Genomic DNA, 19,972 nt, shown 5'->3' with positions numbered 1-19,972 from the left:
GAAGCGCATCTTGCCCGCATGCTGGCGGCGGGGTTCCCCGTGTCTCCTCCGGGGGCTCGCCGAGCTCAGGCCCGCCTCCCCTGGCGGCTGTGCGCTCTGCTCCCGGGAGCCGCAGGGAAGCCGGGGGCTCCCGCAGCACCATGCGGCGCTCCAGGCCCGGGGTGGGGGAGTCCGAGGCTCCCCGGACGCAGCAGGACCTGAGCGCTCTGGCTAGCCCAGGGGGCTGCTCTGAGCTAGGGGGAACCTGCTGGGGCAGCCAGGCTAGGCTGTGCTGTCTGGAGCTGGGTCCCTCCTGCCCTGCCATCCTGGGGTAGTGCCCGGGTTCCCTGGCTGCTGTGATCCCCCAGCCCCCTTTCTGTGGGGGCAGGAGCAGGGTACCATGCTGGGCAGTGCAGTGCACCCTTCCTGCTGCGTGCCATGCCCTTCCCCGCTGGACCAGCCCAGCCCATGCTGTGCCATGTTCCTGGAAGCCGGCAGGGCAGTGTGCTCCATGCTCCAGACACCACTGTTCCCTGGGTCATGTGAACCAAGGCTTCATTGCTTAATGAGGGAGGAAATTGCCAGCATGTGCAAATCCGGTTTGAGAGGAGCATGAAGCCGAGTGTCTGGGAGGGGGGCGTTGGATAAAATACCTTGGAGAGCAGCCCAGCCCTCCTCTGCAGCACGGCTTCCTGGGTGCCGGCATCCATCTGGCCTGCTCACTTCATCCCCCTTCGTTAAAGAGAATAACTGAGGCTATTCAATCTCTGGGTAGCCCCTGGTCTAAGCCTTGGCACCGCTTCTGCTTCGCCTGTCGCCTGGAAGCGTGTGTCCATGACCTCCATGCTCAGGATCAGCCAGCCGGAGAGCCCAGGTGCCCCGTGTCACACTGGGGTCTGCCAGGCCCGTGTGAGGCAACCGGGAGAGAATGGTGCGGAGGCAGGACAAGGCGCTCTCTGCAGATGAGTCTCCCGTGTAGCAGAAGAGGGGTTGGTGCCCCTGCCCCTGAGGATCTGAAGGCCCAGCTACTGCAGAACCAGCAGGGTAGGGGAAGGGCCTGAAGCCTAAATAATGGCCCATCGAAGGGCTCTATGGATGGAGACCCTCCTTCGGGAACTCGGTGGGATCTGCTCCCTGGATGAGTGATGCTGAGTGAAGCGGTCTCCTCTGCTCAGAAACAGGACTGCATGAGTAACTCGGGGGGGCTTTTCAGGGATTAACCCTCACTTCATGCTCCCCTTCCATGGGAGACAGACGCACTGTCTTGCTGAGACCTGATCGACGTGTAGGTTGAGTTATTGTAACGCGGGGAGGCCCTTGAAGACCCCTGGGGGTGGAATGCCACGGCATACCTGGCTGAGGGTGCTGGCCATGGGCAGTATGTCACGCTGGGGCGGCTGACTGCACAATCTCCCTGCTTTGCCATTCGAGGTGCTGCTGTCTGTCTGTAAGGCCTGGGACAGCTTGGAGAATGGGCCCCTTTTTCCCGTGTGCTATTGCAATGGCTGAGATGTGCTCTAATCACTGGCCCTGGGCTTGTGAGTTGGGGGCAGGGAGCGCTCAGTGAAGGCCCCGCTAGCATCTGACTCCCTGTTGGATGCTGGCTCTGTCACAACAACCCAAAGCCCAGCTGCTCAACAGAGCATTTTGCCTGACGGGCTGGGAGTGAAGCATGCTCCGAGCCGGTGCTAACCCATTGGGGGCCCTAAGCAGGAATATTTTTGCCCCCCAATACTAAAACTGGCAAGTTCTTAGAATAAAAAGCGAATCGGGGGCCCCCTTGCGCTACTCGGGGCCCTAAGCAATTTCTTAGTCTGCTTATGCCTAGCGCCAGCTCTGAGCATGCTGTCTGTGTAACTCTGGGACCCATGGGGCTGGCTAACTTGGATTCAGGAATCTGGTGTCTGTGTGGCCCATGGATTACTGACCGTCCCTTTACATTCTTATTTCCAGTGCCTGAATCTCCTGTCTCCCATCTCTGCTCTTCTGTGGGTGAGTAGAGGATTGACTCCGAGCATTTTGTGTCTTGTCTGTGGTGGGGGTGGGTCGCTCAGGGAGGGGGTGTGGGGAGGTAGGGGTGCGCATGCATTAAAGATGTTTAAGTGAGGACGGGGGGTTTTGCAAAAAAAACTGCTTCTAGCAGAGTCTAAATCATCCTCCGAGGGCTGATTTCTGCAAGCCCTGGGCGTCTCCAGGAGTGCTGCACATTCCAGTGCTAGATCACTGCTTCCCACTGCTAGTGCAGTGAACAGGCTTCTTATATACCTAACCCGGAGGTGCTTATTAACTGACTGCCTTGAAGGCCTCGTTCGCGGGTAGGCTCTGCCTTGGGCCAGTGCTCAGGAGACTTGGCCAGGCAGCACAACTCAGCTAGGGGTCTGTTCTGAATGGGAGTTTGTTCTTGGCTGGAGGCGATGGGGCTGGGTGTACGTCTGCGGAGCAGGGCCATCTAATGTAAAGAGCGTGAGCTGATTCCTGGGGGACTGGACAGAAGGGACTCTGGCAGAGAAGTGGGAGCACAGCAGAGCCACGGGGGGGATCCTGTGGTTGGCTGGAGTATAAATGGGCTAGGATTTGGCAAGGAGTCTCAGGGAATTAGGCACCCAGATGCCTTTGCAGTTCAGTGGAAGTCTGATTCCTAGGTGCCTTGGAAAATTCCAGCTGGAGCGGGCTCTGTTGTCTGAGCTGCACTGGGGTTAGGTGCAAAAAGCTCGCAGGCGGAGGGAGGGAGGAGTCCAGGAAGGCGCTGAAGTCCCAAGCAAAGCACCAGAACCGGAAAAGGTTCTGTGGAAATCTACCAGACCCGTCTCGTCTCTCTCCCTCCAAATAGAAGCTGGGAACAGGGCAGCCTCATGCCGGTGCATGGGCAGGCTGAGCCTCTGGGCTGGAGGCTGCTGAGCATTTGAGCCTTTTGAGTTCTCGCTTTGCTCAGCCCACTGCAGCTGTGGGAGGGTGGCAGAGCTGATGGAAAATCCTGACATTTTGGTGTCTGCGCAGTTAGTCAAATCTGCTCTTTAGCGTTTGCTTCGCGCAGGGCAGGGCGAGGGGAGTCGTGCGCTGAGGACCCACTGGGATTCCTAGCACCGGGAGGCGCGGCGGCGGTGCTCTTGTGCTGAGCTCTGCTGTTCAGCCAAGCCAGCCAACCTCTGTGTGTGTCTCTTCCCGCCTCTGGAAAACAGGGCGGGTAACACGGCCTCATCTCCTGGGAGGCTGACATCGCGGACAGACGTGTGTCCTTATCGGCCCCCTCTCAGGAGCTGTTAGCAGAGACCCGCAGCCCGTCTCCTCCACCAGTACCCTGTCTCTCTGTGTGTGCTCTGGGATGGGGCACTACCACGAGAGGCAATGAGGCTGCGGGACATGGCGGTGGAGGTGGGGCCGGAGGGGAGTGTGGAGCATCAAACTGACGTTGGAAGAGCCTATGGGATGGCACAGCACGAGCTGCAGGCAAACAGGAGCTGGCCTTGCTGCGATACAAACCTGCCTGCCTTGGAACTGGTTCCCCTTTGCCCTCCATGGAGAGTGAAGCGCTTGACGTCGGTTCTCTTGCTATTCCCCTTCCTACCCCTACAGCACAGCCACTGCTTGTGTTTCCCCTCCCCTCCACAAACAGGAATCTGTCTTCAGCCCTCCCGCCTCCCCTAATGAATCATCAGGGCATCTTCCGGCCTGACCTCCCTTGGGTGGATGGGGAAAGGTGGCTGACCCAGTCTGCAGAACCTGAAGCAGCAATCTCCTTCCCCTGTCTAACGCCTACCTGCCTCAGTCTGTGGGGTTAGATTCCTGGGACTCCAGCGCCAGGCGGAGGCTGTAAAGCATCGTTTAAATATTAATAAGAAGGCAGGCAAAGCTGCTCTTCCTGCATCTCTGCCAGGCTCTGCGTTCCCGTCCTTCACTTTGTCAGTGCGCAGAGCTGAAAATAAACCTTCTCTCGAAAGGGAGCTGACCCAGTTCTGTTAAAGCTTCAGCCAGGAGAACTCCCATCCCAAGCAGAGCTCTGTCCACGCGGGCCAGGTCTCCCTCGGCCAATGGGGTATTTAGCGCCTGTTCTCACTGTGGCAGAATGAGGTTTCACCCAGTGGTTCCCAAGCCTTGTAGGTGGAGGCTCCGGCTTTGGGAGCGTTCTCCAGCAGTGCTGGTGAGGACTGCAGCAGGGTGAATGGACTAATGGCATCAGTGTTCCTAAGACTGGTGGGATTTTCCGAGTTGTCGTTCTGATTTCCAAAGCATGGGATTTCCATTGGGTAGGTTCTGGTGGGAGCGTGTTTTGTGTTCGGCGAAAAGCCAGATGCCTGCAACATCCATAAGACATAAAGGCTGAGTGAACTTTAAAGACAACTGTTCATCTGATCCTATAAAAAAGGAAAGAAGAAGGCCCCAGTATGCCATGCTCTGCAGTTGATGGGCAAATCACCTCATTAATAGTGGAGGGTGGAGAGGAAACGCAGCAAGGCATGGCAAAACGTGAGGCATGTTTGCAGATGACCGTTATTTAGGATACTCGAACCTAGAGAACCTAGAGAAGATGATCCTCAAGAAAACTCCAGAGGGACCTAACCAAGCGAGGGGAATGGACTCCCCCATGGAAAATGAAATTCACTGTTGGCAAATGCAACCGCGCGTGCTGGAAAGAATAGTATGAACGCACGTCGTGCTGTGTTCTGAATTAACTGACACAGACCCTGCGCATCGCTGTGCCTGGCATAATGTGTTGTGTAGTGCCAGTGAAAAAGGCAAACAATGTTCAGCTGCATAAGCAATAGGATAGAAAAGAACACGGGATAATGAGAGAATCAGTTACTTTAAATGGGCCATAAATCCTCATGCTTCTTGGCACAATCCAACCCCTAACTGACATCTGGTTATGAACAGCAGGGCCATCCGTTAACCACATGCCTCCAGCACTGGAATCTGAATGATGGGCCTTTGGCTCAGAGAGAGATCAAGGGGCAGCTCCTCCGGTGGGGGAGAGTATTAACGGAGAGAGGCCTGAGCACAGGACCAGGAACCAGGAATTTTTCCTGCCTCTGATATTGATTCCCTTTGTAGCTTTCAGACGATATGGAACAGGCTGTGAATGCTGAGGTAAGCCTCTGGCAAAGGAGATGATCCTGTGTTGAAGGCTTGGTTCTGTTCCTAGCTGTGCCACCAATTTGTTTTGCAACCTTGGGGAAGTTCCTTAACCTCTTGATGCATCAGTTTCCCATCTATCAAAGGAGGGCAGTCCCTGTCTCACAAGGATGCCTGAGGGTTAGCGAGCTGACTCTGTCACGCACTCTGGAGAGGAGATGCGTGCGTGCACGAGCAAGTGTGAGCCGTGCCGTCACTAGAACAAGTGTTGGATGGCGATTGTGGTGTCACACACCCAGGCCGGTACAAGGAAGGCAAGAGCTGGTTCTCACTTGTCCTTCAGGAACTGGAATGATGGAACTTCCTCCTGGAGCGGTCCCTTTCTGTGCGCAGAGTCGGAGTTCTTTGTTCCGAACTGGGGCCGGCTCGGGGGCCGGGGTCTCTGTCCTTATCCTGCGGTAGCCCCTCGCTTCGGTCACCCCACCCGAGGGGCCTTGAGATCTTCAAGGTGAGGTCAGCTCCTGTTCTTGAGGCTGCTTTCTCCCCAGCTGGATTATTGATCCCTCTTTAGCCGTGAGAGACACCTGGCTCGTGCTGCACTGTTCGGGAAACTGCACTGTCGAGAGCTGCTTAAAAATAAATGAACCGAAAGCGTCATAACGATAGTAAACATGGCTTTAACTGTTGGGAAGCTGCCACCTGGACAGCCAATGCGGGTCGACTCAAGGCATAAATCTTATCTTCCTGCTGAAGTGAATGAGGAAGCAGAGAATTGGAAGGATGTTGTGAATTTAAAAAGAAATAAGACTTCATCTCTTAACAACTTGGCAGTTCTCTGAATTTCTCCCCCTCCCCCAACTCATTCCCACGGCAGCTGCATTTCCTACATATTCTTAGTCCTGCCTCAGTGTGGGGAGGAAGGACTCTTCCAGCGCTGGCTGATTTATTTCTGGTAGGTGATCCAAGCTGAAGGTTGAGTCAAGTGGCAAGCTCCCATTGAGACCCCAGCCTATGTCACTTCACAATGACACTGAACCAGTGACGGGTGTGTCTGAAAACTCTTTAAATTCCCTTTCTCCCTGTATGTTCTTGGCTGAAGATCTACCAAATATCCAGTGAGTTGTGAGCATTTCTCTCAAATTCGGCAAAGCGCATGGCGACCCCGGATTCCTGCAGTGTGAGGACTGGTCCTGCACCCCACCCCCCGAAACTGCATCTCGCTGGATCACGGGACGGAGATCCCTGCCCTGGGTTGGCTTGCAGAAACCCAAACATTGTCCCACCCTGATGCCTGGGAGGGGGTGCAAGGAAGGGAAGGGGGGAAATGTGAGGTGCTGGCTTGGTGATGCTGAAAGCATCTCTAAATTGTGATGATGAAGTGGGCAAAGGCGAGCCTGTGGTGCTGGGTTCTGAAAGGAGGAATTCCTGTGGTAAGAGGTCCCTGCATGGATTCTGAATGAGATGCACCCATGTTCCTGGCCTGAATTCATGCTGCAGGGAGCATCCCCTTCTCTGGGTCCGTAAAGAATCTCTGTCCTGGAATCTCTTATCTTGGGGGCCATCCTGGATTATTTTTGCTTTGCAAGAACCAGCCCCTCTTAAACTAAGGGGCAAACAATGAGAGAGACCATCCGAGCCCTGCTCTGCAGGACATGGTCTTTCTTCCTCCCCTGTCCCAGTAGGTCTGGCTGGACTCGTTTCCACCAGCTTATCTACGTGCCTCTCCTCTACCACTGCACCCCAGCTCAGTTGTCTGGGCAAATCGGCCCACACCCTGCAGGTGCTTTCCAGTCTGCTGAGTGCAGGGAGCTTCGTGTCTCCGGCTTGCCCTGTGTCTCTGGCAAACGGCTCCGGCATCCTCCTTCATTACTTCCTAATTGAACAAGTGGTTCGTTGAGCTGGACAGGCATGGCGCCGCGGAGAGACGACCTGGGCACTCTGAGTGGAGGGAGCAAGGCTAGAGGAGCCAAGCCGGCAGGAGCTGACGTGGCTGGCTGGCCGGCCCGCTGGCTCCCATGCTGGCCACTGTTCAGATCGCGTTAAATTAAATGTACAGAAAACTAACAAGGAAAAATGACTCTTTTCTCTAACCAATTAATAGGCCCCAATCTCCCACCCCCACCCCACCGCCTCCTTCTCATCCACTACTGGAGTCACTGGAGCGTCTGCGGGGAGGCAGAGGACTGCCTGCATGGAGCTCCTTGTACGATTCTCCCCATGCCCTTGGCCCCTGATCCTGCAAACACTTCTGGCCGGATTTTTCCAGAGCTCAACTCCCATTGTTCTCAGCGCTCTGGCACATCGGGCCACTCAATCCAGTGAGCAGCCCCACTCCCGGGAGTAGTCCTGACGTTCCATGGGACTGTGTATGTGACTAAAGCTCCCCGCCTGCTTGAAGTGGCTGCAGAATTCAGCGACTGCTTCCTTTACAACCCATGTATACAGCATAGCTCTGCAGAGCCCAACCCGAGTGATGCTTTCTCTCTCCGGGGGCTGTCTTTTTTTTTTTTTTTAAGACAAACCCTTTTAGTGATGGCAAAATGTAAAAAGCATATTCAACCCCCCCTTTGCATTGCGCTGGGCAAACCCCTTTTTGCGGGAAAGCCGCCCAACCAGACACAGTTGAGGTCTGCAGGACAGAGCCCGTCTAACTGCATCCTTGGTATCATTTTCCTTGTGCAGCTGTGCTTGAACGGAACATGGTGCAGCCATCGCTGCTAGAAACAGGCGGCAAGGGGAAATGAATGTACTCAGAAAAGCCTTTTCCTCCCTGCCCCCAAAAGGAAAGGACTGTTGTTTTTTTTCCTCTGACAGATTCTGGTTTTAAAGCCTTGAATCCAACTGGAGTGGGAGGAACACTGCCCATGTATTCTATGCTCTTTTCAGGTAGAATTTTTCAGACTGACACCCACCAGTATTAATTTTTTATTATTATATATATATATATAGAGAGAGAGAGAGAGAGATACCTGGAAAGGACCTTGCAAGGTCATTGAGTCCAGCCCCTGCCTTTACAGCGGGACAAGTACCATCCCTGATAGATTTTTGCCCCAGATCCCTAAATGCCCCCTCAAGGATTGAACTCACAACCCTGGGTTTACCAGGCCAATGCTCAAACCACTGAGCTATAGTGCTAGGTTCTGTACAAACACCTTGTGAGACAGTCCCTTACACTGTACTAGTTACAGTGTACTAGTTACAGTGTAACTAGACAAGGGTAGGCTGGGAAACAAGCGCAGTGATTAACCCAGGTCATGCAGCAGAGCCAGGAACAGAAGTGAGGTCTCCCGACCGCCACACCAACACCTTATCTGCTAGGCCACGTGGAGAACATCGGCAACCTCTTGCACGGAGCTGCTTCTGGGCTCTGATTATATTCCGCCCCGGCTCTTGGGGAGGGATGGGGGGCAATCCAACATAACCAAATTGGCAAAACGTGACTGTAACCATCAATATTTAACTGAGCAGTTGCAATAATCTGAAACCGGGAAGGAAAAGCTCATCCATGTCGGGCTAATATTAAAGGCTTTGAACTAAGTCGCTGATTTGGCATTTAAAAAAACCTCTGCTCCGGTCACCTCCTTGTGAGGAAGGAGGTGGCCCATGAAGAGTCATGCTGTGCTGGATTTGATCGTCGCCGCATTCCCCGTGGTGACCTCTGCAATTGCTTGTTCTTCCAAACAGCTGAGACCCAGAAGTGGGCTCACCCACAGAATGGGACATCTTTGGCTCAAAGTGAGTCTGATCTCATGTGCCTTGTCCACCTGGACCCCCTGGGAGTCATGAGCACCCAAGAAATGCAGACCCGGGCTTCTGGCGCTAGGCTTCTTTCACTTAGGGCTGCCTCCCTGGCGTCTGTCAGTCTCAGGGTGGAGAGGCGATAAATGGGACCAACATCCTCCTTTTAACAACTTTGAGTTCAACTTTCCAATCCCTGATTCTTGAATGATGCCCGTTGGCGTTGCTACTAGGCAAATCAAAACACTGACTCATGCATTTGCTTCCCTTCAAGGTTAATGGTTTTGTTGCGTTTAAAACTCTGGGCCTGTTTTCCTCCAATCTAACCTTGCACCCAATTAGTGTTGTTTAGAAATCTGTCTTCTCCCTGCCTGGCTCTCCTCTGGAGAGTCTGATTTTAATAAGCCACGCCAGGGTGTCTTTTATGGCCTAACAATGCTGTCTTGACAGCGAGTAGCACTTAGCCTCTGGTTCTGTGTCTAACAGCCGCCACAGCTCACAGTAGTTAGACTATAATACGTGCCCTCTTGGCTTGTTGCTTCCTTTAAGGCTCCCTCGTGGAAAGGACGCATGGTCTGCGCCTCTCCACAGGATGCTCTCTGCTCTTTGGTTCCTCTTCATCTGCCTCTCCCATCTGCCATGTAACTACCTTGGAATTCCTGCAGCATTAACCTTGACGAGCTCCTCCCTAGCTGTGCTGTTTGCTCCTGTGGCAGTAGTTCCCCTGGAGTGGGCACTTTGCTTGCCAGGTGCGGCTGCCTGGCTTGGTGCCTTGGAACACATAATCACCTCTCTCGCTTCACCTCCAAGGGGCGTCAGTGCGCTGCCCAGCAATAACTCTCCTTCTCCAAGCCATCTATCAGGATCCCCTGAACTCCCTGGTCCCAGGCTATTCTGGCTTCAGCAGCACGGGCTTCCCTAAGCACTGGTCAGCCCACGGCTTGCACATGTAGCAGACGGCCCCAGTGGCTCTCGCTGGGGGAGTGTGGGGAACTCTCCCTGCTAGCACCTGGGGAGTGTGAGGGGAACCATGAGAGCTGGTAGAACTGAAATTCCTTGCTGGAGAATGGGGGGTGGGGCTCTGTTTTCTTGGATTGTTTCTGTAACACCTGCCCAACCGAGTGGAGATCCTCCATGAGGAGGCGGAGAGGTGCAGCCAGAGGGAAATGCACCGACCTGATCTCCCCTTTCACTTCCAGTCTGGGTTATACATGCCAACACTCTGCGTTTCCCCAGCGCCTTCCACGGGGCGATCTCAACCCACTGCACAGCCGGGGGGGCCAGCCTCCCAGCTCGGTCAGTATCACCCTCATTTTCCAGAGGCTTTGAATAAATGACTTGCCCGACCACTTACGGTAAGTTGGCGGCAGACCTGGGAAGAGAACCCAGCGTCCCTGAGCGTCAGCCCGGTCGGTGCCCACCCCATCCCTCTCGTCTGTATCCCCAGAGCTACCTAAATGCCGTGACTGGTCCTGCTGCTTGTGCCCAGATATCGGGGGCTCGGGATGGCTGATTGCACCCCCCGGCACTGGGCGTGAAAAGGGCTGAATTTAAGGGTAATTACAAGAGGCTGCTTAAGTTTCCAGTGAGGAGAATAAAAGGCTCTGGCTGCAGAGAATGGACAGAAAAGGTCCAGTGGGAGGTAACGAATCCAAGCGTTTCTGTCGCACTAACCGAGGAATCGCTCACTACACAGCAAATGGGACCTGCTTCCTTTTGATCCTGGGTACGTCCCAGTCCTGGCGGCGCTCATATCCCCGCTTCCTCGCGCCAGCTCCAATCTCTGCTCCCCAGAAGCGTTGGTCTGTTCTCTGCAGTCGGTCTCGGTATGTTGCGCTCTGTTTTTAGAAGCTCCTAGTCAAGCTGGAAGGCGAGGGGGGAATTTGGAGAAGAGCAACAAAAACGATTGAGGGGCTGGCTAGTGGGGATAGAATTCAAGGAGCCGAAGAGGGCTAGCGTGACCAAATGACCGGGGGCGGGAATCATTCTGGGTGGCTCCAGGCTGTTTTCATCCTTATCCTCTATGACATTTAGGCTGAATGCCAAGGAGGTGGGAGCACGTGGGTCCCTAGCAGAGATCAGGGTCCTGAGCCTCTTTATGGGAATTTTCCCTTGCTCCACAGCCCCTGCTCTCCAGGAGCTCTCAGCGGTGGGGTCTGGCCTCCCCCTCTCTGGGGTTGGCAGCCGTCTCCGAGCAGAGCATGTACCTCCTAAGCAGGGCTGATCTGTTTACGGGGCTTTGGAGCGTTACAGTGGCCATGATTAATTACTCGGAAATCCCTGCGCTGCCCAGCCCCTCTCCCCTCCCTCTTGCCCGGCAGGCAGGGGGACGTCAAATGGCCCATGAGCGTCCCTGCTGGCTCATCAGATGCAGGCCTAAAGGCAAGCATTTAACGGGGAAGGGAAGGAGCCTTAATTCAACGGCCTTGGTTGTCTTCTGCCCTGTGATCTTGTGTCTCTTGGACTCCCTGGTGCCAACAGAACCCTGCTTCTTGGGCTTGGCTGCACAGATTTGATTGTTAATAGGCTGCCAATTAATATTCAGATGAGGGGGTGGAATCATCCAGGGGTTGCTGCCGCCAGTTTCCTCTGGAACTATGTTACGCCCGTGCTTGGCCTCTAATGACCGTCCTTACCCAGCGCTCCTCTCCTCCTGGCGCCCACAGAACTGGGCTTATTCGTATTGCCACGTGGCGCCCGGAGCCGGAGCCACTACAAGGATGCTTGTGAGGCAGACTTGGGATTGCGCAGGGGAGTGACTTCCCAGGGTGGGGACCATGGAGCGAGCGAGGGGCGAAAGACCCTGCAGGGATAGGCAGTAGCAGGCTGTCTCGTCTTAGGCGTGATGGCTAAGGGCTTGTCTCCATGGCAGGGTTAGCTCAAGGCATAACTCGCATGTTGTCCCGAACCTGACCCCCCACCCGCCCCCAGAAATCTCTAGCTCCGGTTAAGTGGTGGTTTAAGCTCAAGCCAGCCGGCCCGTCCGGCTTTGGTGAGTGATGCAGTGGGGACCCGGCTACAGGCTACAAACTCCCCTTAGCACAACTCAGCTGCCAGCCCTGTGCTGCTCGGGGGTTGGCCGAGCTGGGCTCGAGTGCTGTGATTGAGCGAATGGCTGCAGTAGACACCAGCCCCATGTGTCTGCCCAGCCAGGCTATGACCGAACTAGGGTTAGGGCATCACCTCATGGCTGTGGTTGGCTCCAATGCAGTCTGGGACTCTGCAGTACCCATTCCAGAGAGCCCAGCGGAGCTAAGGGAAGCTGACCAGCGCCAGGCAGGGTATCGGGGGAAGGAATGGGAGTGGCTGACTGAGCTGGTGAGCCCAGTGCACAGACCTGCCGCCCTGTCCACACTGGGAATAGCTTTTGTTTCACCTGCTCGTGTCTGCAGCTCCACCGGTGAGAGCAGGACACACGGTGCTCCAGCCAGGTCTGTCCTGTTCTAGTGGGGTGGCTGAGCGCGGCCTTGTCCCGTGTACACAGCGAAACAGTGGGGACGCAGTGCTGAGGACTGTATTGGTTTTCTAGTGGAGATGGGGCTGAGACGTGTACCTCCGCTGCAGCGCCAGTGGCTAATACTCACACGGTCTCTCCCTTAGTGTAGACGGGACCTGAGAGTCCTACAGCCAGGGCCCCCCCTATGCGGGGTTTTGGAGGAGACACTGTCCCCAGTAGGTTATTCAGAGCGCTACATGATATCACCCCTCCAAACTGGACCCAGAAGCCAGGGCAGAGATTGGAGCTTCGACATTGGGCACTGACAGCTGCTCCTCTCCCTTGGCAGCTGCATCGCGCACCAGCTCCAACTTCGGGGTGAGCTTTGCGGGCAGCCATCTGGAGGGTATGTGGCAGGGAAGGGGAGTCTAGAGGGCGTGAGGGCCTGTTGGTGAGGGCTGCACTGAAGAGACAGAATCTCACTCTTCTGGCCGCCTTTAGGGGAGCTGCCATGGGCCGGCTCTGCTCCCTGCGGATCCAGGGGCAGCCATGCCTCCAGTGGGGCCAGCCATTTGGGTGAAAGGCCGGAGATGCCCTCGGTGGTCTGGGCTGAGAGGTATGGAAAGGATCATTCCCCCTCCCCTGCGCACCAACGCTTCTCCAATCTTCCCCCTGCCCTCCTGGCGTTTAGACCGTCCCAGCAAAATCTCTGCCGTAGCTACTTGCAGCGCAGTAACTTTGAAGAGTTGCTTATCATTCGAGTCGTCGTCCCTCTGCCCCAGTCTCTCTGCCCAGCCCTGAGAACGCCTGGTGTGAAAGGCGGCCACATAGACGCTTCACCTGCTTCCTAAAGTGCCTCGAGCCGGTGCCTAGTAATCAAGGATGATTCATGGCTCCTCCCACCTCCGTGCAGAAACCTCCCCCAGCAGCAGCTGCTCGAGCTGAGCAAATGCTGTCTCTTTTCTGCAGTGGAGCCGATGAGGGAACCTGGCAGCATCAGCGGGCCTGTGGTAGGTCATTGTGGGATGACTGCTCAGTGCGCTGGCAAGGAGAAGGACAATGTCTCCAGGGCTGCCTAGTGGGATGGGAGCTTTCTGACTCCATGGGGCAGTGAGTTCTAAATTGGCTCAGCGAGGTCCAGTTTCCTGCCATGGCTGGGTTTGGGGGACTGGTTCCGACTCAGGTAGGCAATATTCCTTTAGGTACTGTAATATTTGAGTGAATCCTGACCTACTACTTATATCCCCAAAACACCTTCGAGCCCCACGGTGCTCGGTGCTGTACAAAACCAGGACGCTGCGCAGGACGCTAACCAGCCCCTTGTTGGGGCAGTCATGCCGAGGCCTGTGCGAGGCTGGTTTAGAGGCGGGAGTTGTAGAGTTTAAGGCCAGACGAGACCATTCTATCATCTAGACTGACCTCCTGTAGAATAGGCCAGAGCATTTCACCCAGTCTGTCCAGTATTGAGTCCACGATGGGTGCTCGTAGCCGAGGAAGGAGCTGAGATACCCACCCGGGAAGGGTGCTGGTAGTTGGGAGAGGGACTGACCAGATCTGCCTCTCATCTCTTTGGCTCCTGGGGCCCAGATTAAGGCTGTGAAGTGACCATGGGGAAGCAGAATAGCAAACTGCGTCCAGAGATGCTCCAGGACCTGCGGGAGAACACAGAGTTCTCGGATCTGGAGCTGCAGGAGTGGTACAAGGGCTTCCTCAAGGACTGTCCCACCGGCATCCTGAACGTGGAGGAGTTCAAGAAGATCTATGCCAACTTCTTTCCCTACGGCGACGCCTCCAAGTTTGCCGAGCACGTCTTCCGCACCTTCGACACCAACGGGGACGGCACGATCGACTTCCGAGAGTTCATCATCGCCCTCAGCGTCACCTCCCGGGGCAAACTGGAGCAGAAGCTCATGTGGGCCTTCAGCATGTATGACCTGGATGGTAACGGCTATATCAGCCGGGAGGAGATGCTGGAGATCGTGCAGGTAAAACGACCCCCTTCCCCAATTCCCTCTCCCCTTGGCCGTGTGGCTTCCTTGTGCCTGGGCTGCTGCTGGATGAGCTTGCTGTATTGCCCTGCCTATGGGCCTGAGCCAAAGTCCACTGCAGTCAAGGGAAAGATTCCCCTTGATGTCAGTGGGCTTTGGATCAGGGACTCAGCTAGCTGAGATCCAGGCGTTCATGTAGGCCCCTTCCACTAGGAAATGCCCCATAGGGACTAATCCTGCATCCTGCCCAGGGAGTTGGGACTAGCTTGAACAGGGCCAGTTCTCCAGAGCCATGTACCCTGACCAGTCATTCGCCCTAGCTCAGAAGGGCAAGTGTATCTCCTCCACCCTGCCCTGGTGTCAGCAACCAGCCAGGGCGCAGTCCAGCTGGGAATTGGATCGGATAGGTTTGTTCTGTTTGCCCCAGGGACTAGCACTGCTTCGGGGGCTAATGCAGGCAGGCCACATGTGTCTGTCAGCCCAGGGGATGCAGGGACCAGGTGGGATTCAGTGGCTGGAGGATGATGACACTTGGGAGGATGGAGGGGTGGGGGCTGGACTTTATAAGGAGGAGCAGATTCCCTTCACAGGCTTGTCTGGCCAGAGGATGGTGGGGGACGTACGTACGTGCTTTAACAAGGACTCCACAAGGCACGTCATAAAAAAGCTTGCGTCTCCTGGCCTCCTCCTCAGCCTGTGGCCCAGCCTCCCTCCGCTGAGCGGTGATGCTGAGCGGGGCAAGAGCAGACTGAAGAGTCGAATTTAATGGGGGAAGGGTGAGCCGGACAGATTAGCAAAGGGCAGAGTGTGAGGTGACTGTCCGTCACGGGTCTCTTGCCTGGCTCTGAAGGGCAGCCTTCTGGCAGGGCTGGGAGAAGGTCACGCTGTCCAGACCCCCGAGCCTTGCCCTCTGCTCAAAATCTCCCTTCTCCGATGAAAGGCCAGGATGCTGCCAGTCCGTGGTGTCCGCTTTTCACGTGCTTTTTGCAGAAACAAAGAGTGTTGCTCTCAAAGCAAGAGACCGGCCTCTGCTGCTTTAGCTCCTGGGCGAAGGGATTTAAAATCTGCCCTAGTAGCCGAGGAGTTGGTACGTTGGCAGTGAAAGCTCCCGTGCCTGTGGGGGAACCGTGGCTTTGAATCCAGGGGCGAAGCTAATGGCTGACTCCGTTTTCCCACTGAGATGCAGGAAGGATCAAGCTGGTCCTGGCAGGGCTTAATGCACTCGCTGCCGTGAGCCAGGTGGGAGCGCGGCAGGACGCAGGAGCCCAGGACACTCATTGCTTGGGGGTGGGAGCAGTGAAGCATCTGAAAGCCAGAGCCTTTTATACTGAGTCTCTCCTCTGCAAATCAAAACCTTGACGGGCCCAAGGCAAGGAGTAACTGGAACAGGGGAGCAGGGAGGGAAATGGGCTTCTTGGCTAGGGCATTTGGCATTCGGGAGCCCCGGTGGCTATGTCTCTAGTGGCGAGAGGAGACCCAGCTGTACTCCACTGTCTGAGCATAGGAGACCTGACATGAGGGGCACGTCTTCCGCATTTTCGGCGGGGTACCCTGTGCACTAGCCCCTGCAGAGAGTATAGGCATTGGTCTTGTCCCAATGTCAGATGGACACTGAGATCTGTTCAGAGGGGCACTGTCTGCTTCCCTTCACCCTAGGACCAGCCCGGGCGAGGGGCTGCACTTTCCAAGAGCAGGTGTCATGAGCTTGCCCGCCTGGGATGGGTAACCCAGCCTGGGACGTGGGGATGCTGCCAAGGTCTCGCAGGGGAACTAGCAGGAATCCTCCCTAGCTCCTCTCTGCCCTCTGCGGGCGACAGTTTGTTAGCGCCTGGTGTTCTCACTGTAACTCGAGCTGCTGGGCTGGGGCCAGCCCCCTCCACTCTTCACAAGTGCAGCCAGGTGCGAACTGCAGCCGCTCCGTCACCTGAGCAGAGGTAGTGGCAGTTGGGCCCCATTCACCAGGTCATCCCAGTGTCCATCTGTGGCCTTGTATGAGGGGCTGCTTCTGATGTGGACGTCCTGATTGGCTGGGGGTACAAGCCACCACCTCTATTGTAAACTGGAGAAAAGAGCAACTCCCCTGAACAGCCAAGCCAGGGCTGTAACACCTGCCCTCTGCAGAGCAGGCCATTACCAGGTGTCCCTGGGGGAGAGGGCGAGACGGGCTGAGTTGGTCTGGTGGGCGTAGGGAGCGGGAGGGCACCCTCACCAGCACATCACCACCATTGCCCTAGGGCTGGGGCTAGCTTTGGAATTAACACCACAGCCCCGGCACTCTGAATCTTAGTTACAGACGCCGCGCTGCAGCAGCCGGGCCCCGCCTGAGGAAATGACCCAGTAGCTATTACACTGATCTTGCTTAATCAAGTCTGTTCCATTGTATTTCCCTGCTGATGTGCTGGGAGTTGATGCCGCTAACAGGCTTATTCCACTGGGTTTTTTTTTAAATGACGCTCATTCTCCAATGTAAAACCAAAACCTGTTTGCAAAGGCAGGCGTGAGCCCTCTCTGCCTTAGCTCCGTGGCTTCTAAGTGGCTTTTGCAGCTACTCCCCCTGGACCTCCCCCCTCCACTGACCCCCAACACCCACCCCTAGGAACGGCAATTGCAGGGTTGAGTCGGCAGAGGTCACGACTCCCCCTCTGTCCTGTTCTCCCGCCCCTAGGCCATCTACAAAATGGTTTCCTCGGTGATGAAGATGCCTGAGGATGAATCGACTCCAGAGAAGAGAACGGAAAAAATCTTCCGACAGATGGATACTAATAATGACGGTAAATGAGAGGAGACGGAGGGAGATTAAGTAAAGGTCTCATTGCTAAATCCAGGGGTCTTAGGATCAGAGACACGCAAACTGATTAAATGCATCGTTTTCGTTTAGCGTGGGGGGGGGGGGGGGGAAGGAATCACAGCAGGGGTGGGGGAAAGAGACTGACAGGGCTGCTCTCCTGTGGCCGTGCCATGATATAGCAATGGCTTCTGGCGACCTAGTCCCCTGGCTCCTTGGAGGGGCTAAGCCCAAGGCCAGCAGGCTTGATTGCGTTTAAAGCAAAACCAAAAGTGGCATCAGACACACAGACCCACTTACTTCCTGGGCCCTGCAGTTAAGGGCGAGGCTATTTGGACGGGTGGCCCAGTGGTTAGGGCACCAGGGTGCAGTTGGGGAGATGTGGGTGCAATACCCTGCTCCGCCACTGATTCCATCACCCAGGGAAAGTCCCTTAATCTCTCTGCGCCTCTGTTGCCCATTGGGGATAATAGCCATGCCCTGCCTCACGGGGGGCTGTGAGGACAAAGACCATAAGGAGAAATTCAGCAGCCCGCTCCTGGGCCCTGGGCTTAGTCTGTCCAACTTTCCCCTGCCAGGCCAGCCCAGGTTGGGGCGGGAAAGAACAGGGCATGGGAAGATGTCTGGTCTCCACTTAATTACGGTCAGTCCAGAAAACTCTGTCCCAGGCAAGGCACTGTTGTAGGAACAGCAGCTTCACCCTCCCCATCCTCACTGCTCTGGGGGCAAGGGTCCCGTTCCCAGCTGATAGGAGAATTATTTCACGCAGCAGGGACCTGAGAAGCCCTTTCCCGGACAGCCTCCCCTCCCCGTAGGTGCCCATAGCTGTCGAGCTGCAGCAGAGAGAAGGCAATTAGTCTGTTGTGCATTCTTGACTCAGGGGTTGCAATCCGCAGCCCTGTATTGCTAGGTTGGGGAGGGGGCTGGTCGTGGCCTGGAAAGGGTCAAGCCGATTTCAGATGCAGGCAGCCTTTGACCTGACCCGGCGGTGGACACACCAGGCCCTTTCTTCTCTCCTTTCCCCAGGCAAACTCTCACTGGAAGAGTTCATCAAAGGTGCCAAGAGCGACCCCTCGATCGTGCGGCTGTTGCAGTGCGACCCCAGCAGCGCCTCGCAGTTCTGAGCCCTCCTGAGGGGAGTGGGGGATGGGACCCATCCTCTCCAGAGAGCACTGCCAAGACACCTGACCTCACGAAATCACCGGCTCCGCCATGGAGGCCAGCTTCCCATAATCCTCTGGGTGAACGGACAGGCTCCCATGAAACGACAGCACGGCCACTGTTTTCTCAACTCATCCACCCCGCTTCCCTCATGCTGAGTCCGTAGCCACGTCCTTGGGAACGTTCAGCAGGTTCTGGGGCTCTCGGGAGGCAGACAGAACGGGAGCCAGCCTGCTGGCAGGAGCACAGGGCCCGGGGGTCCCTGGGAGGTGGGGCGGGCCTTGGTCGCCTTGCTCAGGATCTCTGCCTTGTGAGGTTGGCCAATGCAGCCAGGGCCTTGCAGCGTTCGCTCCCCTGGCTGGGTTGCTGCAGTCTGCATGGGAAGTAGCAGCAGGGAGAAATATCTGCCCCTCTTTCAAGCTCTGCTCCTCCACAGGGGGAAGGAGGAGCTGCTCATCTCAGCCCACAACCCATCAGCTGCACCAGCAGCCTGTGGTACCCTGAAGGGGGGGGCTAAGCTCATAGTCTCCCCTCCCCCCAGCAGGAACACAGGCAGGTGCTCTTACCCCTTCACTGCCCCCCAAATGCCAGCCCTGCAAAATGGGAGGGATGAAGCCGCTGCAGGGCCAGCAGGTAGCTGTAGTGAAGAGCCACTTCGCTGGGTCAGGCTGCGCTCCAGGCTGCCTATTCGTGTTTCCCCTGAGGACTGACTGGTGCGTTGGGGGCACACGCGTAGGGGAGCAGAGGGGGCCTGGCCCTCCCTTCTCAAGATGGTCACTCTAGGCGAAGCTAGAGGGAATAGGCTGGTGTCTCTGCAGCTAGTGGAGATTGGGGGGTGGGAGACTTCAGCTAGGGCTGTAGGAGCACGACCAGAGCTGGGTATTTTCCCCATGCAGCTCGGGAGAGGCCCTCCCCGCTGAACACTTCCCTCGCTTCTAGCTTCTGCCAGGATTTTCCATGGAGTCAGCCCCCAAAAGCTTAGCAGCGAGCGCTAGAGCAAGCCAAGTCTCTGGCTTCTGCCAACCCCGGGTGCACAGCAGGGGCCGGGGCCTTTCTTCAGCCATGGGGCCACGCAGAGGCTAAAGTGGGGGGCTTATGGAAGAAGCTTGATGGGGAAAGATCAGTCAGCAACGGGAGGGGCTCTGGCCACAGCCCCAGAGCTGCTCATTCAGGGGCTGAAGGGGGCGGGGTGGGGAGTAATCCGCCTGCACAGGGGACTTGCCCTCACAGCTGGTGTCTGAAGGAGTTAAGCAAAATGAATTCCCAACACAGCTGGGGGTGCTGGCAGAATGTAGCCATGGCAGATCCTCTCTTACTGAGCCAGAAGTTGGACTTCCTGCCCTCTCCCCCCATCCACAGCTGGCTGCGTAGAGGAGGACACCTCCCCTGACCGTGTCCTGGGTGGAAGGGGATACGCCCACCTCTACAGCCTGCCCCAGCTGGAGGGCAGGGGCGGAGTAAGTCCCAAGGGGGAAGGAGAGAGTCAGTGGTAGCAGCCTCAGCCCTTGGACTGCCCCCCCACCTCCCAGCTGATTGTAGCCTCCCCCACTTAGCACAGATGGGGGGCAGCCCTGAGGACCCCAGTGCACACATTAAAGGCCACTGCTGTCTGTCACATGATTTTATTCATCAGTATTTTGGTCTGACTGCACACAGATCCCCTTGGCAAGGGGAGGGGGGGGTTCAGCAGGGCCCCCCCACTTAACACAGAGGCAGAAGCCCCAAGTCACAGGCAAGGCTCTGTCAGCACAACCCCCGACCCCACCAACGCTCTCAGCCCAGGCTGTGGAGATCAACGTGTCCCGGTGTGTTCAC

The 19,972-nt window shown here is 56.2% G+C and overlaps 1 protein-coding gene across 1 annotated transcript in view; it reads left to right on the top strand.

Moving 5' to 3' along the window:
* The window catches only part of HPCA (hippocalcin), a 20,498-nt gene extending 581 nt beyond the window's left edge, over window positions 1–19,917 (top strand). Inside the window, exons 2-5 of the mRNA XM_024202514.3 lie at window positions 1,933–1,971; window positions 13,811–14,208; window positions 16,877–16,982; window positions 18,023–19,917. Coding sequence (XP_024058282.1) covers window positions 13,831–14,208; window positions 16,877–16,982; window positions 18,023–18,120 — 582 coding nt within the window. The 5' untranslated portion in view covers window positions 1,933–1,971; window positions 13,811–13,830 and the 3' untranslated portion in view covers window positions 18,121–19,917. The remainder of the gene's footprint in view (window positions 1–1,932; window positions 1,972–13,810; window positions 14,209–16,876; window positions 16,983–18,022) is intronic.
* The last annotated feature ends 55 nt before the right edge of the window (window positions 19,918–19,972 follow it).

The sequence above is a fragment of the Terrapene carolina genome, unplaced genomic scaffold, assembly GCF_002925995.2.
Source record: "Terrapene carolina triunguis isolate 2854851 unplaced genomic scaffold, T_m_triunguis-2.0 Scaffold236, whole genome shotgun sequence".
Lineage (NCBI taxonomy): Eukaryota > Metazoa > Chordata > Testudines > Emydidae > Terrapene > Terrapene triunguis.
This window is presented reverse-complemented; position numbering and strand designations above follow the sequence as displayed.